Raw genomic sequence first — 27865 nt, forward strand, 5'->3', positions numbered from 1 at the left:
GTCGGCCTTCTTCTCCCTTTCCTTCACACTGCACCCGAGATAGAGAGATCTTCAATAGGCCAGTTCAGCGTAATTGGGCGAGTGAATGGCAATCGATTTCAATCCCACCTCAATCCTTTCTGAGGTGTCGCAATTTGAAGCTTTAGCTTTGTGATGTGATGGCGTGAAGGATGACAGAGGACGTGTGAAGTCAACAGAGGACATCTGAGGTCAAAGGTAAAAGAAAATCTCGAGCTCACTGTCATTATTCAACAGCTCTGGGACTTTTTATATTTATATCACTCTGCTTGTATTGAAATATGTCCAGCTACAGTCAGACCTTCAGTGCCATACGTGACCGCTGTTTTAAATCAGCATTCTCAGACCGGAAGTGAAAACACCATCACCGACCAGAAACGGATTTCACGTACGCTGCTTCTGTTCTGTAGACACTCAAACACCTCAAAAACCCATGGTATTCTTTATGTAAAATAGTTGTATTTTACAGCAGTCCGTCCAGATACCTAAAACTTGAAGTAAAGTTACTTATTGATCGAAGTTTGTGCGCTCTTAACGTCAATCATTTGAAATTAAAACTTTCGAACGTGAATCCTATTGAGTGGTTAAATATAAGCATTCTCTAATTCCTAAAATATATCAACATCCAATTCCCTAAATGAGCCTCAATTAAATTGTACACACATCCAGAAAGACAACAGATACAGATGTACCCAATAAAATAAAATAAAAATATTTTATTAAAACAATTTAATAGTGCTGTGTATGAACAAAACAGTCTTTTTTATTTATTTCACATTTAAATAAATAAAATAAAACCATGCACCACCCCCCCCCCTTCTTATACAATAGCCATTGCAGCAATTAACTTTTAATCTTATTTCTCCTATTTGGCATGAACCGAAAAAAGTGCATCCACTTCTCACATTATGTTTTTAACAGAACATGTGAACAATGTGAACCAAGCCAAAATAAAGCGGGAGGAAAAATTGTAATAACAGCAGAGCGAGTACTTTATCACTTCAGTGTAATGCTTTCAAGCTTGACATAAGGCTCTTCTATAAACAGGCTGATATAATTTCTGCCTTTAGCTCTACCTAAAGTACTGTTTATCTCTTCTAACTGGTTAAATGATGATAATTTATCATGTTTGAGCACTGAACAATAGTACTGTATGCACAAAAAGAAATAACCATTTACATTAATAAAAAAAAAAACTGGTATTTTAACATCCTTCCTAAGCAGGCAGCTCTGCGATAGAAGTTAAATAAAATCCAAACAGATAAAGAAATGAGAATGTAAGAAATAGTAGTACAGAAATATTGCAATGTGCTTTGTTTCAATGTACTTCATTAAGAAGCTTGAGGTAATATGAATATGAACAAATATATAACTGTGTGATCCAGACGCTCAGACTAGTTTAAGGTAGTTTCACATTGTTATAATCATGATAGAATTTGTTCATTAACACTCCTCTGCCTGAATAAGATCATTTGTTTAGCTCAGCGTTGCTCAATCCTACTCCTGCAGATCATCCTGTTAGGACTAACCTCCGCAGGAATGTAAATCTCCAGAAACACAGACTGTATATGTATGAAAACAGAAAGATATAACACTTTTAAACAGGTGTTTGAAGAGTAAATTCAATTACACAAACTTAACCATTTACATGACAACAGTGCCAAACACATCCACAATATGGGATAAATAATCAGTACTACCAGATAAAGCAAAAAAAAAAAAAAAGCATCAGTGATCTATAGGCTAAAAACGTGGTCTGTTGAGTGGGACCCTGGTGAAATGTTACAGTAAAGCACAATGTAGACATTGCGGCACTTGCATAACTCACCAGTACAGTGCTAGACAATGCACAGGCGTGCTAACTACTAGACGTTGCACTGGAGTGTGCAAGCATCATTGCTTTTTTGAACCTGTTATTCCAGCATTACCCAGATTTAGCATCACAGTGCTAAGTGCTAAATAAACTGCTAGCACAGAGGTCAACATCAAGGGGCATCATTATTCTGTGTGCTATGAGAGCCACATTTGCAGGGAATGCAGTGATTCTGGTGCTGTGAGATCTCTAAGGGTGAAGATACTGAAAGACTGCCCTCTTTTATAGTCCGTGGGATACACCAGAGAAGGAAGTGTAACAGGTGGCTCAAACATCTCATTCATTCATCGCTTTTCTTCTGCTGCATTGGGGTTTCTGCTAATGACCTGAGAATTGAAGAGAAAAGATTTTGAATGGTGATTACAATGAAAAAGTAGTTAATAGAGCCAGATGAAAGACTATCACCTGTCATGATGTGCAGGGAAGTGGCTCTGCACTGGCGTTGGCTGACAGCTGCTAGGGCTCATTAGCATGGCGCTGTAGATGTTGGACGCCACCACCAGGATGCACAGCAGGATCGGCCCAATTATGGCACCCTCCAAACCTAAATAGTATGCGCCACCTGCTACTGCGAGGCCGGTTAAATATGGGTGTCCACCTCTGCATATACAAATAATTCTATTAATGCAAATTATTGAAGGGTGTGGTATACAAATACAAACAAGCTTTAAGCTGTAATAATGTTTAGCTGACAGTCAACCAAATTTGGACACTACAGAAGGAACATGTAAGAAACGTAATGTATAAAAACACACCCTGATATATCAGAGTAAATTGCCGTGTCAACGAAGTATGTTGGCAGCAGATGGCAGAAGAGCAGCAGCAGAGCTTTGACTCCCTCTCCCTGTGCCAACCACAAATCCAGCACCGCTGGCAGTGCCGCCCAGTACGTCCCCAAAAAGGGCACTGCACCTAAGATAGCTGCCATTGCTGCAGAGAGAGAAAGATAATAAGAATATATATATATACATATACATACATACATATATATATACATATATATATATATATATATATATATATATATATATATATATACACACACATTTGAGATAAGTATTAATATTTTCTATAAGTTTAAAGTCTCTTATGCTCAAATCAAAAACTCAACAATATTATGAAATCTTCAATTTAAAACAACTATTTAGGATTTTAATATACTTTAAAATGTAATATATTCCTGTGATGGCAAAGCTGAATTTTCTGTAACCTTTGCTCCAGTCTTCAGTGACACATGATCCTTCAGAAATCATTCTAATAAGCTCAAGAAACATTACTTATTATAAGCAAAAACATTTATTTTCAGGATACCTTGATGAATAGAAAGTTCAAAAGAACAGCATTTATTTGAAACAGAAATCTTTTGTAACAATGTCTTTAACTGTTGATCAATTAAATGCTCCCTTGCATAAGTATTAATATATATATATATATATATATATATATATATATATATATATATATATATATATATATATATATATATATATATATATATATATATATATATATATGTTTACTTTAGTCTTACCTGAGGGGATGAAGACAATGTTGATGCCAAATATTGTGTGTGTTAGCCAAGTATAAAGGCCATAGAATCCAGCCATCTTCAGAGAAGCATCAAACACACCCCTGTGTACAGAAAACTGTATGAGACAGCAGAAACACAGAGGGCTTTTCTCCCCTCAGTTAGTCTAATACTGACTGGAGTCAGAGTGAATCAGTCTCTCTGTGATAGCGCTCATGAACACGGGTCTAATGGAACATCTTGCATTCTGGGTAACGGCAGCATCAGCACACAGACACAGAGCTCAGGTAAAGGAAACAGTGAATTCCTCATTCCACTTTCAGAGCTTCTTGCATTGTCTATGAGGGGAAAAGTGTGACTGGGAATATAACATGTTTTTATCCAAGCAAATTACATTACGCTTATTTTTACAGGAGAAACCTGGAGTTAAGCATCAAGCTCAAGAACACCACAGTGCTACAGCAGATTTGTGACCCCATTCATTCTCCATTTTCTGGGTCACCCAAACCTGCAGATGAGCCTCCACATTTTTAAACTGCATATTATTACCAGTCACTTACAGCCCATTTCAGTTCCAATAATGATTTCAGTTAAATGAGCTGTTCAAATGGCAAAATGGCAAAAAACAGCAGTCTTGCCCTCTTGTGGGGAGTACAAAGTACAGTGTCTTTTACTGGTGTTAGCGGGACAGTTCACCCAAAAATCATTTACTCACCCTCGTGTCATTCCAAACCTGTACAGATTTACTTTTTCCACAGAACACACACACACACACACACACACACACACACAAAAACAACAACACTTGACTTTTACTTGCACTCTATAGACAACAAAAACTTATTTTGTTTTCCACAGAAGAAAGCAAGTTATATAGTTCTGGATTGACCGGATGGTGAATAAATGTTGACTGGATTTTCTTTGCACCCTTGGTAAATATGATCAAAGAAGGCTGTAAAAATTCATCTGCAATGTTAATCCTTTAGATCTATTATTTAAAATTTTCACAAAAATGTATCCTTTCATTGGATAATAAGAATTTAAATAGGGGGGAAATATCATTATGAAATAAATGTTTTTCTCTAATACACATTGGCCATAATGAATGGCCCTCTTTTGTTCAATACTTTTTGAAATCTCCATTTGCCACTGTAACAGGTCTTAAATTTCTCCTATAATGCCTGATGAGGTTAGAGAACACCTCACAAGAGATCAGAGACCATTCCTTCATCCAGAATCCCTCCAGACCCTTTAGATTCCCAGCTTCTCCTCTACAGTTCACTCCTCTCATTTTCTGTAGGGTGCAGGTCAGAGGACTGGAATGGCTATAGCAGAAGCTTGGTTTTGTGCCCAGTGACCCTTTTTTGTGTTGTTTTTGAGGTTTGTTTTTGGATTATTGTACGGTTGGAAGATCCAAATATGGCCAATAATAAAATTTCTAACAGTGTCAGTCTTACTGATTTTTATATCTGTTGGTATTTGATAGAATCAAAGATGCCATTTGTCTGAACAAGATGTCCAGGACCTCCAGCAGAAAAAACAGGCCCACAACATTAAAAATACAGCAGTATGTTTCATTTTACACATAGTGTACTTTTTATCCTTGTGTTCACCAAACCCATCGTGAGGGTTTGTTGCTAAAAAGCTATTTTTTTAGTTACATCTGACCATAGAAGCCAGTCGCATTTGAAGTATTAATCATGTCTGAAAACTGAATGGAGATTGTTTGGAGATTGTTTTTTGGTTAAAGTATTTTCTTTTCTTGATTATTTTTTTCTTGAAGCCCTCCAAAACAACATGTGGGTTTTCTGACCCCGAAACTCAACCTTTTTCTGCAATTCTCCAGCTGTGAACCTCAAAGAGTCTTTAGCCACTCCAACTCTCCTCCTCACGGTGCATTAGGACGATATAGACACACGTCATCTTCCAGGCAAATTCATAACGTTTTCTGTTGACTGGAAATTCTTAATTATTGTCCTGATAGTGGAATTTTCACTGCTCTAAATCTTTTCTTAAAGCCACTTTCTAATTTGTGAAGATCAGTTATCTTTTGCTTCACATCAGAAATATATTCTTTGGTCTCTCTCATTGTGATGGGTTATTAATTTGGCCTTTTTAGATTTCTGTGAAACAGGAAACCATGGCTGTATAATTTCATGTTCATAATCACCCTGGTGTGCTCAAATTTGTGAATATGAATGGGAATATATTTCAGATATATATTACTCATAAGAATTTCTAAAGTTACCAGTAAATGTGTCCAACGTGTATTTGAGAAAAAACATTTATTTCATAATGATATTTTAAATTCATATTCTTCTAAGAATAGTTATATTTTTGTGATTAAAAAAAAATAAAAATAAAAGAGCAAAAGGATTAATGCATATTTATTTTCAAAGCCTTCTCTGATCATATTTACCAAAGGTACTATACCAACAATGTGTATATACACTAAAGACCAAAAGTTTGGACACACCTTCTCATTCAAAGATTTTTCTTTATTTTCATGACTATGAAAATTGTAAAGTCACACTGAAGGCATCAAGGTTTATTTGACCAAGAAGGAGAGTGATGGGGTGCTGCACCAGATGACCTGGCCTCCACAGTCACCGGACCTGAAACCAATCCAGATGGTTTAGGGGTGAGCTGGACCGCAGACTGAAGGCAAAAGGGCCAACAAGTGCTAAGCATCTCTCGGGAACTCCTTCAAGACTGTTGGAAGACCATTTGAGGTGACTACCTCTTGAAGCTCATCAAGAGAATACCCAGAGTGTGCAAAGCAGTAATCAAAGCAAAAAGTGGCTACTATGAAGAACCTAGAATATGACATATTTTCAGTTGTTTCACAATTTTTTGTTATGTATATAATTCCATATATAATTCCACATGTGTTAATTCATAGTTTTGATGCCTTCAGTGTGAATCTACAATTTTCATAGTCATGAAAATAAAGAAAACTCTTTGAATGAGAAGGTGTGTCCAAACTTTTGGTCTGTACTGTATATAAATCATATAATATTTTTATAGCTACAGCTCTGTTATTATTATAAACCCGATTACAAAAAAGTTGGGACCCTGTACAAATTGTGAGTAAAAAAGGAATGGAATAATTTACAAATCTCATAAACTTATATATATTTCACAATATAATACGGATAAAATATCAAATGTTGAAAGTGAGACATTTTGAAAGGTCATGCCAAATATTGCCTCATTTTGGATTTAATGAGATCTGCACATTCCAAAAAAGTTGGGACAGGTAGCAATAAGAGGCCGGAAAAGTTAAATGTACATATAAGGAACAGCTGGAGGACCCATTTGCAACTTATTAGGTCAATTGGCAACATGGTTGGGTATATAAAGAGCCTCTCAGAGTGGCCATGTCTCTCAGAAGTCAAGATGGGCAGAGGATCACCAATTCCCCCAATGCTGCGGTGAAAAATAGTGGAGCAATATCAGAAAGGAGTTTCTCAGAGAAGAATTGCAAAGAGTTTGAAGTTATCATCATCTACAGTGCATAATATCATCCAAAGATTCAGAGAATCTGGAACAATCTCTGTGTGTAAGGGTCAAGGCTGGAAAACCATACTGGATGCCCGTGATCTTCGGGCCCTTAGACGACACTGCATCAAACACAGAAATGCTACTGTAATGGAAATCACAACATGGGCTCAATAATACTTCCAGAAAACATTGTCGGTGAACACAATCCACCGTGCCATTCGCCGTTACTGGCTAAAACTATAGGTAAAAGAAAAAAGCCATATCTGAACAGGATCCAGAAGCGCAGGTGTTTTCTCAGGGCCAAGGCTCATTTAAAATGGACTGTGGCAAAGAGGAAAACTGTTCTGTGGTCAGACGAATCAAAATTTGAAGTTCTTTTTGGAAAACTGGGATGCCATGTCATCCGGACTCAAGAGGACAAGGACAACCCAAGTTGTTATCAGTGCTCCGTTCAGAAGCCTGCATCTCTGATGTTATGGGGTTGCATGAGTGCGTGTGGCATGGGCAGCTTACACATCTAGAAAGGCACCATCAATGCTGAAAGATATATCCAAGTTCTAGAACAACATATGCTCCCATGCAGACGTTGTCTCTTTCAGGGAAGACCTTGCATTTTCCAACATGACAATGCCAGACCACATACTGCATCAATTACAACATCATGGCTGCGTAGAAGAAGGATCTGGGTACTGAAATGGCCAGCCTGCAGTCTAGATCTTTCACCCATAGAAAACATTTGCCACATCATAAAGAGGAAGATGTGACAAAGAAGACCTAAGAAAGTTGAGGAACTAGAAGCCAGTATTAGACAAGAATGGGACAACATTCCTATTCTTAAACTTGAGCAACTTGTCTCCTCAGTCCCCAGACGTTTGCAGACTGGGTAACACTTTAGAATAAGGTTCCATTAGTTAATGTTAGTTAACTACTTTCGTTAACATGAACTAAGCAAGAACAATCCTTCTACAGCATTTATAAGTCTTAGTTCATGTTAATTTCAACATTTACTAATGCATTATTTAAATCAAAAGTTGTGCTTGTTAACATTAGTTAATGCACTTTGAATTGCCATGAACTAACAATGAATAACTGTATTTTCATTAACTAACATTAACAAAGATGAATAAATACAGTAATAAATGTATTCTTCATTGTTTGTTCATGTTAATTAATACATTAACTAACATTAACTAATGGAACCTTATTCTAAAGTGTTACCGCAGACTGTTATAAAAAGAAGAGGGGATGTCACACAGTGGTAAACATGGCCTTTTTTGAGATGCGTTGATGCCATTAAATTTAAAATCAACTTATTTTTCCCTTAAAATGATACATTTTCTCAGTTTAAACATTTGATGTGTCATCTATGTTGCATTCTGAATAAAATATTGAAATTTGACACAATTTCTACAGTATCCCAGCTTTTTAGAAATCAGGTTTGTATATTATATTGTGGGCCTTTGGATATTGGGGGGTCTTTGAGACAAACCAAACCTCCACATAGACATGTGTACCTGATGGCCTCTTCCACAGACTGTCCGATAATGTTTGAAGAGGGTCCGGGTTGGGAGAGGGGTGTGAGGCTGATAACCCATTTCACAGGTTTATAATATTCACCGCTGGAGCTCAGCAGGTAAAACAGCGTGGTTAGGAAAATCACCTATGCATTCAGAGAAACAACAAATAATTAAAACCACCTCAAAATCCAATTCCATCAATCCGATTGTGTAAGTGTGTATTACCAGAGACAGGGCAAAGTTGAGCAGTGCGGTGCCACTGTGGAACAGTACGGTGAGCAGCGTGGTTGTTGTGGATATCAGCAAGCCCACATTTCGACTCATCACAACCCACAGAGACTCCAATATCTAGCGCAGACGACAACATATTTATCAATCTGTCAAATAAAGACACTCCCCACCTCACATACACACACTGGAGCCTAACCGAAAGCAGCGTCTCGATATTCTCCTGCACAAATGAGGCAATGTCCTGCCAGTCCAGTATGTCCCCGAGCCAGCTGTTCTGCCTGTGCAGATGTAACTTGTGTCCACGGTGTCGTCCAGTGTGAGTCACGTTCTACAACACAAAAACACAGACTGGAATACAACAACAACAACAACAAAAACAATAAGTAATAAGCAAGGTTTTGTTATTACCTTGACAATCCAGGACTGATAGAGACGGTCCCACAGTTCCAAAACCTGTTTCTCGATCTCAGCCGTGTTGTTCACTTTATCACCCAACATCTTTTGAAGCTACAAAATGCAGACATACACAAAAACACACGCATAATAAATGCGTATTCAACTTTACACAGACAGAAAGCATAAAAGGTTAAATGTATGAACATAAAATCAAATTAAAATGTCTCGTCAGTACATTCTGCAGTACAATTTAACTATATTTCACTGACAAAATAAGAAACTATGAAATTATATATAAAGATTATAAAATTAGTTGCAATTAATATATATCCAAACTATAGTGCATATTTATTTAATTGCATTAACATGCAATTTAGTGTCCAAAAACATTCAATTCAGCACACACTTGATGAATGTATATTTTTTTAAGTATATTATTTCTGTAATTAGTACCCTTTTTAAAAGTAGCCTATGCTTAAGTGCACTTCTTTTCCATAATGGCGTATTCAAATAACACAAATGTAATGTTTGGAACAACTTTCAATCAGTTTCTCACACAAAGGAATCATATCACTTATTAAGTCTTGGAAGATAGCCCAAAATTCATATGGGTTATTGCTATGGTACTTGAATTGGTGTTTTCTTTTATTTTTTTTGTCACTACACCATTCATTTAACCATCTCTTTACATCTGTTCTGAATGTTGTTTCATGTAGTCTTTAACAGCACTGTAAACAGTTAATTCTGACCTTGTGTGTGATCCATTCTCTCCCATGTTGGTAAACATTCGTGGCAGCAGAGTTTACAGCTTTCTGGATAACTTGGGCCTCTGGGAGCCAACTACACAACACACACACACACAAACAGTTGATCTAAAATCCAGTGTATGATAAGGGTGTGTTTTAACTTACTTGGCCCATTCTGGGTGGTTGGACACGGTCTCGTTGATCAGGTTACTGGTGACCTCAATGATATGAACACTCTCTTGGTGCATCTGTGAACAGAAATCATTGTTGAGTGATGATGTGTACGGCACGTGGAATCAGTCACGGATCACGTCTGTCACACAGTGGAATAATCAGCCCAAGGGCAGCGGTTTGGAAACACGGTACCATAGCTGTGAGCAGCAAAGCCATGAGCAGCGTGCCAGTTACCAGCAGGAAGATAATGAAAATACTGATCAGCTTATCCAAAGAGCGCTCCAGCCACACTATCATCTGCAAAGACATGAAAGAGAGAGAGAAAGAGAGATCAGTTTCAACAAAACAAATCTTAATCATTCATGCAAGTGTGTGACAACACAGAAACCTGCTTCCCTCTGCCAAACCTGAGGAACAAAGTTGTGTTCTTTGGTTCTGAAAACCGAAAAGTAAAAAGTTCACCCAGCAATGAAAAATCTCTCACATTTTTTAAAAAATCTTCTCAAGCCATGTGATTGCTTTATGTGAGGAAGAGACAGAAATTAAGATTAAAGTAAATGTTTAGGTTAAAGTGTTCCTTTAAAAACGTGATCCATGGATCGGTCCTGAGCTTCAGAGAAGTTCAGTTATACAGCCTTATTTACATTTGTACACAGAAGCCTGTGAAAATATTAATAGTGAACATTCTGTTGAAAAACTTTCCTTTTTAAACCACTCTGACACTTGGATGACTAAGCAAGACTCTCCACTGATGATCATGTTGTCAGGAAACGGCAAGGGGCTTAAACAGAAGGAGGTGGGCATATTTTTGTTTTTGGCAGGTGGACTCGGTTTCTCTGCTCACCCAGCTTCTTTCTTACTTTTGAATGTATAATCCTGTTCCCTGGTTCCGTTAGTGCTGAATATTAACACGCACAAACCTAGTAATGTTGATGACGGATTAGTACAAAGCTTAAGCTGTTAATAAAAATGAAAAAAGACTGAAGACTAAAAAAAAACAGAATCACTCTATTATGCAATTTCCTAAAAAATCCTGAGGGACATAATAGTGAGTACAAGGGAAGATTAAAAAGACATTTGAAACTGAAACAACATACAAATGATAAAGCACAACAGGACATGGAATCTGTGTTTAAAAGGCTCAAATTTGAACATTATGGGGACCACTCTGCTATTAAGCCATTAGTTACATATGATACAGAAAAGAATTGCAGCAATAGAAACTAAAGATGGCAGAATATGCTAGAGAAAGTTTGTGGTTGGCTCATCGAGGCTGCATTTAATCGATCAAACATTTAGCAGTTTTGTCCAATACAATAACAGTTCAAAATAACTAGATTTTTTTGTAATTTATTCCTTTGATGGCAAACTCGATCCTTCAGAAACCAGTCTAATATGCTGATTTGGCACTCAAGAAATATTCCTTATTATTATCATTGTTAAAAACAGTTAATATTTTTATTGAAACCATTTTAAGGATAGTTCAGTGGATAGATAGTTCAAAAGAACATTATAGTTCATTAATAGCACTGTCAATGTCCATTTGAATCATTTTAATTATGAGATGTGCAGAGTTTCCTATGTAGAGCACTGCAAATCAATCATTCCTAAGAGTATCACTGAAGAAAACCCCTTTACCAAACCCACCCACACCTGAAAAACAACACAAGCCTTGGTCTCAACAGACCAAAGCCTCCCTTGACCCAAACCTCCATTCCCACTGTCTGTTCTCGCCCTGCATGCGTCTCACACACTCTGAAGACAACCAGCCTAGTACACATCTAGGGCTGTGGAAGAGACCGTGGACTCTCTCAGAGTTTTGTTCTGCATTTCTTCTGAAAGTTAGCATGTCAGTATTTCAATCACACCCAGAGTCACACGCTCCTTTCCACAGCACAAAGCACCACACAGCAGGAACAGCCAAAAACCAGTGAGCGAAGCAGAGCTCAAAGATGGAGGGGTGAAGTGGAGGGAGGGAAAGCTTTTTATGGGAGCACACACTGTCATTCTTTCATTCTCTTCCCCTTTGCTCTTTCTTTCTCTTGTACACCTGCCAGCACAAACGATTTACCTGCTTGTTAAGCCAGTGCCAGAGCTTTGAGGAGGGAGACAGAGAGACAAACGGTTATTAGAAAACCAATCTGTATGCAGGAAAGCAGCAAACATCAACGTGGTTTGAAGACAAAACAGGCCAGACACTAAAGTTACAAAAGAGATTCATATTGAGCATGACAAGGTGTAATGTGGTGGGCTTTATCAGGAAAAAAAGATCTACTATGATTCTGTGATTCTGTCCTTGTGTCATCTTTTTTTCCTTTCATTCATGTGAACAGTCAGTCATGGATATGATGGTGATGTAAAGGTATTGTTACAAATTTTTTTTTTTTTTTTGTTTTTACACACACACACACACACACACACACACACACATATATATATATATATACACACACACACACACACACACGGTAAAATTAGCAAGGAGCTCCAGATCGCGTCAGTGAAACACTGTTTCTTTGCTTTGCTTCAGATTATTTTTTTAATTGATGCAGGCTATTCAGAGAGACTGAAAGTAAACGATGATGCAGTGCTGAGTCTGACAACAGTGGATTCAACAGTAATGTCGTTACAGTGTGAGTAAACATGCTTTTACCACTATTGCATTGTCTGTTCCAGACTGTTTGATGTATACAGAGTATTTATATGTTTTTGACACCATGTTGTTCTGAGAGTACATCACAGCAGCACCCATCTGCTTTTATTTTAATAATATTTTAGCGAGACTGTTAGCCAATCATAGCAGTGGGCAGTTACTCGCGAGTCTTGAAAGCCCACCTGTAAAAGTTTTTAGCAGAGGCTCAAAAACAGGATAGAAAATAGCCATTACTTTTCTTTTTTTTTTTTTTTATACTATATGAAAACACACTAACATTATAAGTGAACATCGGAGAACATTATAAAATACAAGAAATGCAGTTCATGACCCCTTTAAAATAATCACGTTTTGTTGCTTTGCAGACTGAAATGAAGATGGACATATTTTTGTTTTACCCAGCTGTATTTACATTAGCATCCAAGTGAAAGATATAACACCAACATATCAGAATTTTTTTTAATAATAATAATAAATAAAAAAAACGAAATCAGTGAGGAGAAAGGATCACCCACTCATGTCAGTATTTTGTTCAAACACCTTTTGCTTTAATTACAATCTTTAGTCTGTTGGGATGTGTCTCTACTAATATTTGCCTCCTCTTCTCTGCAGAACTGCTCAAGTTCAGTTAAATGTGATGGTGAGTGTTTGTGGACTGCACTCATTTTCAGTGGGGTGTAAGTCTGGGCTCTGATCAGGCCGTGCAAGGACATTCACCTTGTTCTCCTTCAACCACTGTGAGATCAGTTTTGCTGTGTGCTTTTGGTCATTGTCATGTTGGAAAGTAAACATTCTTCCCATTGACAACTTTCTGGCTGAGTGCAGCAGATTTTGCAGCAGTATTTTGCCCCATCCAGTCCCTGCTGCAGAGAAGCACCCCATAACAGGAGATCACCACCTCCATACGTTACTGTAGGAATGCTGTTATCTGGATGGTGAGCTGTGCTGCATTTCCACAAGACAGATCAACTGGTGTTGAGGTCAAATAATTAAATTTAAGTAGTTACTGCATATGGCCTTTCTTGAGGAGTGGCTCCCATACAAACAACATTTGTGATACTGTTGTCACATGCACACAATGACCACTCTTTGTCATAAATTCCTGCAAATGCTTCAGAGTTGCTGTACTCTTGGTCCTGATCCAGAGAGGGTCTGTCTTGTACCAAATACACTCAACTTATTAATAATAGACTTCACTGTGCTTCATTGATGAAGCCATTACTTTGTTTCGTCTCCATCTTCTGACTTGTGCCAGTCCTGAACTTCCTCCCAGAGATCTTTTGACAGTGTCTTGCCACCCATAGTCGATCGTTCGCTTCAGCTGCACTATCAAGGACTGAAATGCTCCAGGGAAGCTTTTCATGTTGAGCTAATCAAAATGATCACAGCTGAAAGTCAAATAGCTTTGTGTGCCATATAGAAGGTGATTAGCTTCACCCGATTGAGTCATTTAGGAGGGTATGATTCGTTTTTTTTTCTGACATGTTGGTGTATTTCACTTGGATGTTATAAGCTGCACTGACGAAATACAGCTGGATAAAACAAAAACTGTCCAACCGTCTTCATTTCAGGCGGCAAAGTAAAAAAAAAAAAGTGCTCATTTTAAAGTGGGGGGATTATTTTCTATACCCACTGTGTGTGTAGTTGTTGTTATGAGTAGTGAAGGTGAAGTGAAGCGTTCTGAACCACTGTAGCTTTCGTCACAATTTTATCAGTAAAAGGTTTATTACTCGAAGCTTTATAAAACTGTTCATGATGTGGCCATCTAGTGGTCATAAAAATAAATAACACCTTCCAACGTCCTATGTTCCATCACAGCCAGTGGTTCTACAAAAGATTGTTTTATTATACATATTATTTTATTTTATATAAATAATGTTTATTGGCAAAGTCATTCATTTGTGTCGGTGTACTGGCACTTAAGTAAGTGAAATAAATAAAACATAAATTAATAAATTCAATCTATGATTTGTTTATTTTTACTCTGCCTCAGTCCTTAGACTGATATTTCATGGCCAATGTTAATTTTTGAGCTCAATATATAAATTACCATATATAAAAAAAATTCAATGCTAACACATTATAATGTAATATAATGTAAAGAAGACAGTGCTAAGCTTCGCTTAGTTTGAGGCACATACTGAATTCAGGCGAATGAAGCTTCGGTCATCATAGATCACATGCTTTTCTCAAAATGAATCAAGCTCCGATATACTGTGCTTCAATGTGAAATGTGTTGTTGTTGTTTTTTATACAAGCTGCGGTGTTGAACGGAACATCACAAGTAATTAGAAGCTCAAACTAATTTTACTCTCATTTGCTTTTTTGTGAGTGATCATTTTGGACCCTGCATGTTTTCAGCACATTTGCTCACAAGAGAATGTGTGACTCAACGTGTGAAAGAATGAGAGAAGGCAAAACTAAAGGCAGACTCTGGGTTACTCTACTGGATTACTAAGGGGTCAGGGAAGAGTGTGCACATGCTTTCTTTGAGGTGTAGGATTTCACCCAGACTGACTGCAACAGTGCCTTTTCATTCTCTTTAGATCAAATCCATTCAAATGAAAGTGGGCACATTTTTGGGCGCAAGTTGACTTCATCATGTCATAATCCACAAACAATAAATAAAAAAAACTAGAAATGCAACATCACTGAGCACAGACTAAAAATAGTGACTCTTGATTTGATCTGAGTACTTGAGCTGATTTTAGTGACAGGAAGTATGTTCCAACTATTAGGTTAATAACATTTTCTTGTAGAATTACTCGCCCTCATTGCAAACAGATTCTGTTGAATATTTAATTTTGTTCCCAAATGCCTCCACAAGTAATGATATAAAACAGAAACATCCACATCTGACCTTCATAGCTTTTATTCTGTCAGCTTTGAAAACTTCTCGTCTTAGTTGTGAGAGAAAAAAAAAAAAAAAAGAATTAGCAAGCCACAACCACATTCAGTTCCTCTTTCTAATCACAAGATCTCTGCACATGTGGCGACAACTGCCAGCAAGCAGAAAAGCGAGTGTCTTTGTGTGTGTATCTATATAAGGTAATACCTTAGTGTCGACCCGAAGCAAGAACTGAGCTAGGCCTTTGATCGGTCCAGGCATCAGAGCATCCTGTCTGTCTTTCACAAACTTCTCGGAAGCGGTCCACCATTTCACTAGAGTCCGCCCAATGAAGTTCATCATCCCAAAATGGACAACCATCTTCTTCAGGACCCAAACTGGAAAATAACACCCATTCATGAAAACATGCATACTATCCTAAACCTGTTGACCTTAGGGCCATGAACACAAAATTTACCGCCAACAGGGATGGGGAGTAACTGTAAGATCCAGAGGTTGAGCCAGATCTGCACCAGCACTATAGCCCACGCGAGCAGCACAAAGTAAATATCACTGGCCTTCTCTTTGGGCTGGATACCCCTGAACTCTAGTCTGCTACGCCGCCGGGATGAGGGGATGCTAAAGAGTCCCTTTGGGTTGTCCACCGAGTCTGTGAGGGAAAGGAGAAATCTTCTTTACTAATGATGATAGAAGAATTGTTGGTTACCATACTGGAATTTCTAACTTCAGTACAATACCTTCAAAATATCGGCAATTACAGTATTTATACCATAAAGTATTAGCAACTGAAACGGTAGGAAATTCCTCAGGTATGATAACTCTGAGTGGAATTCTATAGAAATAATAATAAGGAGACAGAAATATATTACTATTATAATATAACCACTAGACTGCAGGATTAATCGCATGCAATTGTCATTTGTGTCTCGTCAGTAAAAAGCTGGTTCTGTGATTAGCATTGATGGACATCACCTGCTTATCACATTCAGTTATGAACATCATATGCGTAGCTTGTCAGTGAACTATGGCTCTGTGTAGTAAGTGCCGCTCCATTTGAAAGGAGGTGATGGATATTTACTGCTAATAACAGAACCAGCTTTACTGACGAGAAATGCATGACAATTGCATGTAATTTATCTTGCAGCCCTGATAACCACATTCACAGTACAAGAGAATACCACGCTACCAAAATGCACATTTAACTCACAGCAAATTGCAGAGATTGTTGCATTCACTGTGAACCAAACAGCTCTGAGACACTAAAAACACCAGATCATGAGCTTCTCAAGAAAATAGTGCCACGCTTCACTCTGAAACATGCAGCAAGACAACCTATATTTACTTATTAAATTAAAATATGCACACTGCTAAAATTTAGTCATAACCTGACCCACAGACAATTTTGCACATTAATATAATTTCTGCAGAATCTCACAGATTTTCCCTCAAAAAGGTTAAATGGCTCAGCAAATTTCTTTAAACAGCTACATGACAAAACCGGTCTGTTATCTTTTTTTGTGTCACCTTTGCATTGTTCTTTGGTGCTCTTCTCATCCTGTATCTTTCCAGCATGGCTAAAGTTACTGCAGGAGATAGCCATGAAGATTGTATTAGCAGCAAAGGACAGCACCTGACCAGAGAGCTCACCTATACAGAGAGAAGAGAGGAGTAGAGGTCAGAGGACATCAGGAACACAGGTAAAACATGTGTGAGCTGGAGCCTCAGCCTCTTCACCTTTCTCTGCTACAGCAGGCTTCTCCTGAGATCCCACTATAAGCAGAAACACCACCACCACAAACACAGGCACACGCCAAGACCCTGTCAGAGAAACTGGGAAAAAGAGAGGGTTTTTAGCATTCCTTCATTGATATGATTGTAGGTCAATGCTAAATATAAAAGAGGTCTTACCCAGGTAGAAAATAAGTGCTGTCCATACAGGCACAGACATTGCACGCAAGTAACCTTCCATGCCAGGTGTCCACTTAAACACCACAGCCAACACATAGCCCACAACTAAAGTGCCAACCTGAAAAAGAGGACGACAGAGAACACATGTGCATCTCTGGAAACCACTGTGCCTGCACCAAACATTTGCCACCAATCTATTTATAATCACAAAAACCCTCAGTATGTTCACAGCTCTCATAGGCCACTGTGAGTTTGTATCAACAGACACTTCAATTAAGTGGGTCAAAGGAATTGTTCGGCCAAATAAGAAATTCTGTCATAAATGATATCAGAATTATTATATTCCTTTAAAATACAGTCAGTTCCACTGCCAGCTTCTTGAATAAATAGACACTTTAGTGTTTTCTTGTTATGAGACGATCGCAAGATTCTGCTCGATGGCGCTTTTGTGGCCGAAGACAATTTAGACTAAGAACAGACATCACATGACTTGTAAGAATTAAATAAACCACTAAAGGGATGTAATCATAATAATAAAAAAATAGGTAATTAAATTGAATGTCAGAGTGAAATTTAGTCCTTTAGGTTCTTGTAAATTTTAAGAATATGTCTTATGATTTATCATCTGGACTGTATGTGTAGCCTAAGAGACATATTTTTTAGCATCTTGGGATGTCATGCTCCATTCATGTATTAAGCATGGGTTCTAGATATGTTGACACATCACATTGCCAGTTGAGTTCATGAATACTTTTGTATAAAAAACATATTTGCATGCGGTAATTTTTTCCAAAGCCAGACGTGGTCATACAGAGGTTGACAGATTTGCAATGTAAATACATGATTCTCTGATGGATGAAAGTAAGATGCGCAGACAAAATGTGACACACCGTGACAGGGCTCGACACTGAGAGAAAATGACTTATGCCGCGTTTCCACCGAAATTACCCGGAACATTTTTACCAGGAACTTTTTTCCCAGGAACTTTTTTCCCAGGAACTTTTTTCCCCCCAGACCTGTTGCTTTCTGCGTTTCCACCGCGGTGGAAAGTACCGGGTAGATTAGGCAAATAGACTGGTGACGTAGGTCTGCGCGCGTTTCTCAATACAAAGTACTGCTGATTTGTTTGTTTTTTTTTAAAGTACGCTGATTTTGGACGTGCATCCTCGGTAGTTAGTTCAGACTTTGTGCATTCGACTCGGGAGTGTGATGTCCGCGACGACGCAAGTCCGGTAAATCTATATACAGCAGCGTACTTGATAACTTCAGTCAGCTCGTCTTGGCTACTGCAATTTTCCTATTTACAATAAAACGAAATGGGATATAAAATACCACTGCCTCCTTTGGTTTTCATTTAAGCATAATAACAGCTGCAGAAATGTACTTAGTTCAGGGATATGTGTATATGCAGCCATTACAATGAAACGAATATATATAAATTTGCCTTTTTTATTTTCATTTTAACATATAGATAAATTGAATACAGACCAAAGAAAACCTGTTAGATTTACCCCGCAGCTGAATTATATGTTATGTTTAACCACTAAAGACACATCAGAGCCAGCGGCACATATCAGAAGGTCTAGCCGATTTGAGGCTGCATCTCGGCGGATACATGAGGACTGAGCTCTCGCTGATCGAGTGGAGCTCACCATCGCAGAGATCGGCGAAACACATTTTTTAAATAGGCACGGTCTTTATAAATAAACCATAGATTTGCGTTTTAAACAACTACATTCTCGCCTGAAATACTTTTAAAATTACATTTCATGACACAATAACAGTAATATTTGAAAATGATCCAAATAAATGGTGGTTGAACTCAACCAATGCTGCGTGAACTCAGATCGCTTTGGCTACTGCAATTTTCCCCTCAGTACATTTACAATAAAACGAAATAGGATATAAAATACCACTGCCTCCTTTCGTTTTCATTTAAACATAATAACAGCTGCAGAAATGTACTTAGTTCAGGGATATGTGTAACGTTATATACAGCCATTACAATGAAACGAAATATTATATAGACTTGCCTTTTTTATTTTCATTTTAACATATAGATAAATTGAATACAGACCAAAGAAAACCTGTTAGATTTACCCCGCAGCTGAATTATATGTTATGTTTAACCACTAAAGACACATCAGAGCCAGCGGCACATATCAGAAGGTCTATCCAAGGTGAGGCTGCCTCTGGGCGGATAGATGATCACTGAGCTCTCCCTGATCGTGTGGAGCTCACCGTCTCAGAGATCGGCGAAACACATTTTTAAATAGGCGCTGTCTTTATAAATAAACAACAGATTTGAGTTTTAAACAACTACATTCTCGCCTGAAATACTTTTAAAATTACATTTCATGACACAATAACAGTAATATTTTGAAAATGTTGATCCGAATAAATGGTGGTTGAACTCAACCAATGCTGCGTCAACTCAACCAATCAGGATGTTTAGCGCCAAAGTCCCGCCCCCGAAAGTTCCTGAACTTTAAAAAAGTACCACCTCGCCAGCAGGGACTTTCTGGGGGGCATTTTTTTACCCGGAACTTTTATTTAGTTCCTGGTTCCTGCGGTGGAAACACACCAAGTACCGGACCAAGTCCCTAGTTCCTGGGTAAAGTTCCTGCGGTGGAAACGCGGCTTTAGTCATACTGGGGAGAGTGACATTTGACAAATTTTAACAATATAAGACATATACAGCACATTACACTAGCAAACATTTACACAATATAAGTTTGAACAGTTCTGAATGTTACAAAAGTTTCATTACTAAATATGAATAAATACACATACATTCTCGAACTGTTCTGTTCTCTATGTAGGAGTGAAGTTCTAAGTCCCTGTCCCACAACCACTAGACCTATACCACCTGAGCATTGTCTGACAGGAGGTGTGTCTCTGTCCCACCCACGTGTCATTTGTACACAGACAGCACTCACCCACGCCGCACTGAAACAATCCAGGATGAGACAGATGACAGTACAGACGTGACTGAAGACCACCTGCATGCCAACGACGCTCCAGAACAGATATAAGAAATAAAGCAGGGGTACACCGGCCCCAACTGCCAGCAGTACATTGAGCCGATCTACGACCAGTCCGCCCAGAGTCTCCACCCCGTAGTTCACGCACCACACCGGCACCAACAGAGTCCCAACCACTATCGGCGTCCCGCTGTCCTGCAGGCTGCTGAGCCAGGAGCGGCCGAGGCGGGCGAGCGAGTATTTGAAGGGGTGCAGGAAAGTGCCGCACAGCACTGCCCAAAGCAGCGGCCGTAGAAAAGCCTCCAGGATGAAGTAGACCAACACGGATGCTCCGCAACAGATCGCCACGAAGATCATCGCTCCCGTGTTGTAGAAGGCCTGTTTGATGTTTTTGTCGAACTTTAAGGACGACTGCTGGCTCAGTAGTTGGCTCACCATCCCGACTGCTGGCTGAACGGTCTCGCTAAACGAGACGCAGTGTGGCCGGGTTGTGCGCGGGGTGTCCGGCTCAGTGGCCGCGCCTGGACCCGGGTCCTCTGCGTCTGCCATGGTCACTGGCGTGAGGAGCGTCTGCCTGCAAGAGCTGTGTGGACGTCCAACCCGGTTGGCCCACATCCAATTGTGGCGTCACAAACCACGCCCATGTCCAAATACGTCACATTCTCATTCATTTTGAAACAGGAAGAAGCGTCAATAATCTTATACTTGCTGTTTTTGGATTATTGACATTTAGTTTCAGTTTTTCCTTGTATTCTAGTCAAAATGTATATTTGTATATTTATATCTGTAATGTAGACTGTAAACCACGTTTATTTTTATAACTTTATTATTATTATTATTATTATTATTATTTGGATGTCTTGATTTAACTGTATAGTTAACTGTTGTAGTTCTAATAATAAATAATAATAATAAAACAATTAAAAAAGGAAGAAGCATCAATAAGAAGATAATTTGCATCGTTTGCCAACTTTAAAAAAAAAGTTATTTGCTGTTTTGGTAAGTAAAAAAATAAATAAAATACCTTTGGTCTTTACCAAGACTTAAAATGTTGATGAAACATAATTAGAATATTCTATATAGAATATAATATTCTGATTTGCTGCTCAATAATATTTATTATTATTATTAGTAGTAGTAGTAGTAGTAGTAGTAATAGTATTATGTTGAAAACAGCTGAGTAGATTTTTTTTTCAGGTTTCTTTGATGAATATAGAATGTTCAGAAGATCTGAAATAGAATGTAATTCTATGTAAAGTTTTACTTTCGATAATTTAACAATAAATATACTGATTCCAAGCTTTTCTGTCATTCACATGTTAGCACTTCATGTGAGTGGAACAAATATTTAGAAAATTAAATGATTATTATACAATACCAACTTTTACAATACCAAAATCTAATTGTCCCCTTTATATTAGATAGCCTACATTTAATTTTAACATTTTATTAATAACATTTTATTTGCCTTCGGTATGTCAAAACAGAACGTAATAAATGTGAATTTATCGCATTACATAAAATAATAAGCTAAGGTTTAAAAGGTTAAGGTGTTTATTTGTTTATTTATTTATTACAATTAGCCTACTTGTCTTTAATCAATGCAAGCGTTTTACAGGCTGTTTTGATGACGAAATCAGCTCTGTATATTAGACAAATGAAATATATTTGATTATGCCATTTTAGCCTATACATACTTTACAAAAATAAGAAAATGTGTATTAGTGAAACGAAGGACAACATTATATTATTAAGATACCCGAAATTTACGGGTTTCCCCGGTACGGCGATGGGGAATCACAAGATGACGTAGCCTATTTGAAGTGGGCCTGACTTCCTACATGGATGTGGGCGGGTGGTTTAAAGGCATAATTCACACCAAAATAAAAACCGTCTAGTCGTCATCACCATCAAGCCGTTCCAAATCTGTCTCTTACTTTCTTCCATGGAACATAAAAGTTATTTCAAGAAATTTCTTATTTTTGGTTCATATAGTGAGAAGTCTTTGGTAACCAAAGCTATTTAGTTAATAATGCTCCTCAAAAAAAAAAAAAAAAAAAAATTAAAAATAAATTAATAATAATATGTATCTATATATATCTATATCTATATCTATATATATATATATGTCATTTTGTAGTTTGAAAAGTCTAAATTCGGTATTCGAAATAGTATACTGGAGTACTACTACTTTTGCCATATAAAGGTAAGAATGTTTTGGTCATAATATACAGTGTTTTAATGAATGGTTTGAGTGAGTGAAAGAATCGATTTTTAGCTCGCTGGTGGCATAACAAAGACATTCACTTTTCTGCATCTACTGGCATAACAATCTAACCTACAGAAAGGATGACTGAATGAAATAGTGAACAAATATTTTAGGTTGATCCAAATCCTATTCTTCAAGGCGCCACATTGTGTTAAGTAGCCTGCTTCAAATAATGACAACAATACACATTTTCAGCTTTATAGCTTTATTAAAAAGTGCAGTATATGTTGTGTCTAGAACCAACAGGCATATTTTTTTCCCAATTACAACGAGAATTCACAGTAAACCTGTCAGAAGGTATGTAAGTTGCTAATGATGTAGGAGCTTGAATGTCACATGTTTTAAATCCCAATGGCTCACAGTCCTTTACAATGCACACTCATTATTGCATAATCTCTCATACTGTCAATGTCAAAATTTCAAAAGTATATATTAAAATATAACAAACATATCTTCATTCATGCTTCATACCATTATTACCTCTGGCCTGCACACATCAAAAAACAATTGCATCACTCCTCCAAGTACATTTCCACATATACCTTAAGGTGAATATAACAACATTTTTTAAACTAAATACCTTTCTAAACATCTTTACATGTTGCTCTTCAATCTGCTATACAAGTGTTATTACAGGACATTTTTTTTAAAAAGTGCCTAATAATTACAAGAATACAGCCACACACTAACTGGTGTGATCCAAATCAGTTATTGGACTCTTTGTAAGTTGTGTGATGGCATGAAGTCCTTGGTATAGAAAGTGTTTAATTCACTGGAATGAAAACCAGATGATTCTTTCCTGGACCGGTTCTTTTCCAGTGGACACTGATCTAAATGGCTCAGATGAAGCTAGCTTGCTGGCATGCATCATCAAATACTCAGCTGACAATGCTGGCTAACTGGAAGGCAGTAATGTTTTATGAATACTATCTATGTGTGTTTGTGCTGTAGGGCCTGTTATGTACTGCTGTAAGCTGCGTAGTCAATCACAGGCATTCATTAAGTCACTCTGAAATCCACTGCCTTAATAAATGGTGATAAATGGAATTTTTTGCATACTAAATTTAGCTTAACTTTTACTAATTTGACCGCACTTTAAGTATACTAAATATTAATATTAATTTGGCTCAGTTTGTTTCAACTATTGTAGGCTATACCTGCTGTAATATATAATTAGCGATACTCTACTCTTATCATAATTAAATATATTGTAGTGTGTAAGTGTGTGGTTGACTATCTCATCTGAATGAGAATCATTGTATATAACTGAATATTTATTCACAGTTCAAATACCTCCTTAGTGTATGTAGACTGAGGATATTATAGAATTGCAATTTATTGATGGCCGTTTCTAATACTGTAAAGTTGGCACACAATCGTGCTAATAGTGGCTCCAGTGACATGGCTTTGCTGGTTATGGTGTGCCCATCAGTAGGTAGAATGTAAGAGCAACGATGAGGAGGAGGCAAAAGGGAGAAGAGAATGTCTGATAGGCTGTGGCAGGCATGAAAATGTCCTCATATTTATAGATGCTAATCATGCGATCTGACACCGGTGGGGAGTCAATGTCATGCCTTGTGATGGAACCTGAGAAGAAAAACAGAACAAAATGAAATTGTTGCACTGCTCGGCTGCACTGTTACGCAGCAATATGGTTGTTAGGATGACAAAAAAGCAGGCATGGTTTACTGTTCACAGAAGCAGATTGTGAATTCCAGCAATTAAAGAGAGAAAGAGAAAATGGTAGGTGAAAATAATTAATATTAGTCAACTTTTTTACGATAGAAATGTTAAATGACCGACAGCTATTCAGAGATTCAGTATTAAATCTATTTTATTAAGAAAAGTCGCGGGGCAGCATTGACACATTTCTGTGCTCCTGGTCCCCCCGAATGTTCAAGACTTGGCTATGGCCTTGGATGTAGATTTGGAGAAATGTTTTATTACATAATTTCTTACAGCATTACATTAACTTACTCACCAGTGGATCCTCTGCAGTGAATGGGTGCCATCAGTTCAAACAGCTGACAAAAACATCCCAATAATCCACACGACTCCAGTCCATCAATTAACGTCTTGTGAAGTGAAAGCTGCGTGTTTGTAAGTAACATATCCATCAAGCCATTTTAACTTTAAACCATCACTTCTGGCCAAAATACCAGTCTATAATCAGTAATAACACTTCCTCTAGTGAGAAAAAGTCTATCCTCTGTTGTCCTCTTACATCAAAAACCTACCAACAGAAACAGTTTTGGACTGTTTTTCATAATTTATTTATATTTTGCCTGTAAACTGTGAATATTTTATCAGCTGTTTAGATTCTCATCCTGATGACACCTGTCACTGGATCCACTGGAACTATTCTTTTAAAATGAGGCTCAATTTCTTTACCTTGTATGGCAGGTCCCCAAGCAAACAGATAGTACCAGCTCAGGTGCAGGTCCACCAGCGTCTCCTCCCGCGACACGTGAAGAGGCCGTTTGAAGCGGCACGTGACGCGGTTGTTTTCAAAGATGCCCTCCTCGTCCCGCGCCGGGTTGCGCTTGATCTCTTTGGCCCACTGGCCCACGTTGTAGAAATGATGGATCCGTACACGTCCATTATCGTCATGAACGCAGCCCATGACATCATCACCTCCCTGTGACAACAATATTATTGTGTGTTTCTTAAAAGGTCTGAAAGCATTCACACCTTATAAATGCAATCCCTCTCTCTCTCTCTCTACCATTTTTTTGTCAGAGGAGAAACCGACAGCAACCCATCCATCGGTGTCTGCACTCATCTCAAATTCCACATCTGTGCCAATGCGCCTGAAACTCAGGAAGTATTCACAGGTCTCTGCGTCACAGCCTGGTTTGCCATATCTGCAGCAACAGAAAGGTTGAGAGAAAGACAAAGTGAGTCACACAACAAATCTGGACAGTTTATTCATTCATTCCCATTCATGTCAATCCAAACCTGACTTTCTCTGCAAAACATTTTGAAAAAATTGATTTTCATTTTATATTTATTTCTATCTACAATGATGTAAATTCTGACATTTGATGACTTTTGTTTGTTTGGGTGAACTATCCCTTTAAGAATAACAATCAAAACATACATTCAAACATCCTACTACATGATGTGCATATGTATATTTCATGCTCCAGAAGATTTGCTTGAGCTAGAATTTCACTGAACAACAATGAGTAGCAGCTTGACTACTCAGATTGAAATCAATCACACTTGAGTGTACTGGATAGCATGGCAGACTGCAGTTTGATTGCAATACGCAGCTTGACATTGGCACTATTGTTTATAGACTAATTTTAACCTTTATTCCATCTGCTCACCTGATGCATCCTTTGGTTATTCCACAGTCACTAACTTTGATGCGGGCAAACGGGTCTACAGGGGGTGCAGTTGGGAAGGGGTAACCTTTATGAGACATTAGACACAAAACATTAATGAACTGGTTTCAGCAAGTCCTACTACAAAAATAACCATTTAATGTATGATGTATTTGTATGCTAATACATTGCAATGTGGGAGTCACAATGACTTGCTGGTTATGGTGTGGTTAAACGTCAGTTTCTTAACCTTAGCTTTGGGTAAAGTTTGCGCAATGTAGCGTGTTGTGTAACATTCTTTTATCACACACACATACACACACACACATACAAAGGTTTGAGAAAAAACTAATAAATTATTAGATCCCTTTATGACCCACAAAGGCCACCTAGCGTCTTTAAAATCTTAAATCTTTAAAATCACTAAAATCTTTGAAATGTTACTTTTTACCAGCCCCAAACCTTTGAACAGTAGCGTATGTTGCATTGTCTTGAACATTATACATATACTGAACACATTTATGCTTTTGAACACTGTACCATCAAGTATGTAACAGTGTTCAAAAGCATAACTGTATTCAATATCATGTATAATGTACGTGTGATGTAGGTACAGCTATGTTACATAGCTGTACCTACAACACTGGTCTAGTCATGTGGCAATAATTGTTTCTGTTTTATTATATTCTGTTTGATGTGTTGTGATTTAATGAACCACTGTCTGGGTATCTGCAGTTTATCAAAAAAGTATATTACAAAATTCGGGGTTGGGAAAGCCTGCGGGTTACTGAATACAAGTCTAGTGCTGACCAAGGTGCTGATGTTGTACCATATGTTTATATCAGCGAATCAAGAACAATCTCTTGTAAAAAAAAAAAAAAAAAAAAAAAAAATATATATATATATATATATATATATATATATATATATATGTGTGTGTGTGTGTGTGTGTGTGTGTGTGTGTGTGTGTATATATATATATATATATATATATATATATATATATATATTTATATATATATATTTATATATATACTGCTAATAATTATCAATAAAAGACAATATTATTAACCTATGTAATAGGCCTGTGGTCGAGGAATGGCATCAGAGGGTGACCATTCACTACATAGTGCTTTTATGAATTTCACTCATATAGCCTACTGAGAAACAACACAACATGCATTCAAGGCTTCAGATTAAGCGTTACGGTCCATCATACCTTCGTCTGAGAGGTATCTGGATTCGAGAAACTCGGAGGCGAATGTGCTGTACGTATCTTTATGGGGTTCTTCATGGCCCGGTTCTCCGTGCTCTCCATGGCCGGCCCGCAGTACATTATCATCGGTAGGGCTTGCAGAAACCACCAGCCACCACGTCGCATCCAGCAGCACAGAGATCTGCAGCAGCTGATGCACAAGAAACATGACTGGATGCTCGACCTAAAGACTCGATAATGGTTATCGTATACGCGAAGAGACTCCGGTCTGGTTTACATTTCGCCTTCCAGTACTTATCCTTAGACTAATAAAAATCATAAAATGTAGCTAATTAAATCGCTTTGATGGTAAAGCGTTTCTGTCGGTCCGCGGAGGAGGGGGTGCTGAGAGGCGCCAGGCTCGGGTGCCGTTAATAAATAGGGCTAAACCAATCCGCTTATGGTGAGATTTGTAACCGATAGGGATGTTGTTTGATAACGACACGGCGCTTAGTCATAATATCAATCGTATACAGTATTCAGCTATAGCGTAAAAAAAATATTACCGAGTTAATGTACATTTCAGAATTTATTTACCGTCGTACAGTAATTTAACACGTTATGTCTCCCCTCTCCGGTCGGGTTTTCTTCTCTCCTCGCCAGTTTTGCTTTCAACAGCATCGCACTACGTG

At 37.8% G+C, this 27865-nt stretch overlaps 2 protein-coding genes across 3 annotated transcripts; both read right to left on the reverse strand.

Moving 5' to 3' along the window:
• Positions 1 to 726: 726 nt before the first annotated feature.
• Positions 727 to 21046, reverse strand: LOC113059842 (transmembrane protein 245-like). 2 transcript variants are annotated; one of them, XM_026228470.1, is made up of 18 exons: positions 20336 to 21046; positions 17397 to 17514; positions 17223 to 17318; positions 17013 to 17135; positions 15946 to 16137; positions 15696 to 15865; positions 12059 to 12082; positions 10180 to 10284; positions 9979 to 10061; positions 9817 to 9907; positions 9080 to 9178; positions 8868 to 8999; positions 8666 to 8788; positions 8438 to 8583; positions 3423 to 3523; positions 2647 to 2821; positions 2297 to 2491; positions 727 to 2217 (listed from the first exon to the last, which is right to left on the reverse strand). In XM_026228470.1, the coding sequence occupies exons 1-18, from the start codon at positions 20993 to 20995 to the stop codon at positions 2172 to 2174; spliced, it is 2679 nt and encodes an 892-aa protein (XP_026084255.1). In that variant the 5' UTR covers positions 20996 to 21046; the 3' UTR covers positions 727 to 2171. The 2 variants fall into 2 exon arrangements, with proteins under 2 accessions (XP_026084255.1, XP_026084256.1); XM_026228471.1 differs by lacking the exon at positions 12059 to 12082 and having other exon boundaries at positions 729 to 2217; positions 20336 to 21045.
• Positions 21047 to 22837: 1791 nt separating this feature from the next.
• LOC113059843 (DOMON domain-containing protein FRRS1L-like) lies at positions 22838 to 27837 on the reverse strand. Its single transcript, XM_026228472.1, has 5 exons — positions 27198 to 27837; positions 25982 to 26066; positions 25375 to 25513; positions 25041 to 25287; positions 22838 to 24236 (listed from the first exon to the last, which is right to left on the reverse strand). Exons 1-5 carry the CDS (start codon positions 27400 to 27402, stop codon positions 24064 to 24066), a joined length of 849 nt encoding a protein of 282 aa, XP_026084257.1. The 5' UTR covers positions 27403 to 27837; the 3' UTR covers positions 22838 to 24063.
• Between the last annotated feature and the right edge of the window lie 28 nt (positions 27838 to 27865).

This window comes from Carassius auratus, chromosome 41 (genome assembly GCF_003368295.1).
Source record: "Carassius auratus strain Wakin chromosome 41, ASM336829v1, whole genome shotgun sequence".
Taxonomy (NCBI): domain Eukaryota; kingdom Metazoa; phylum Chordata; class Actinopteri; order Cypriniformes; family Cyprinidae; genus Carassius; species Carassius auratus.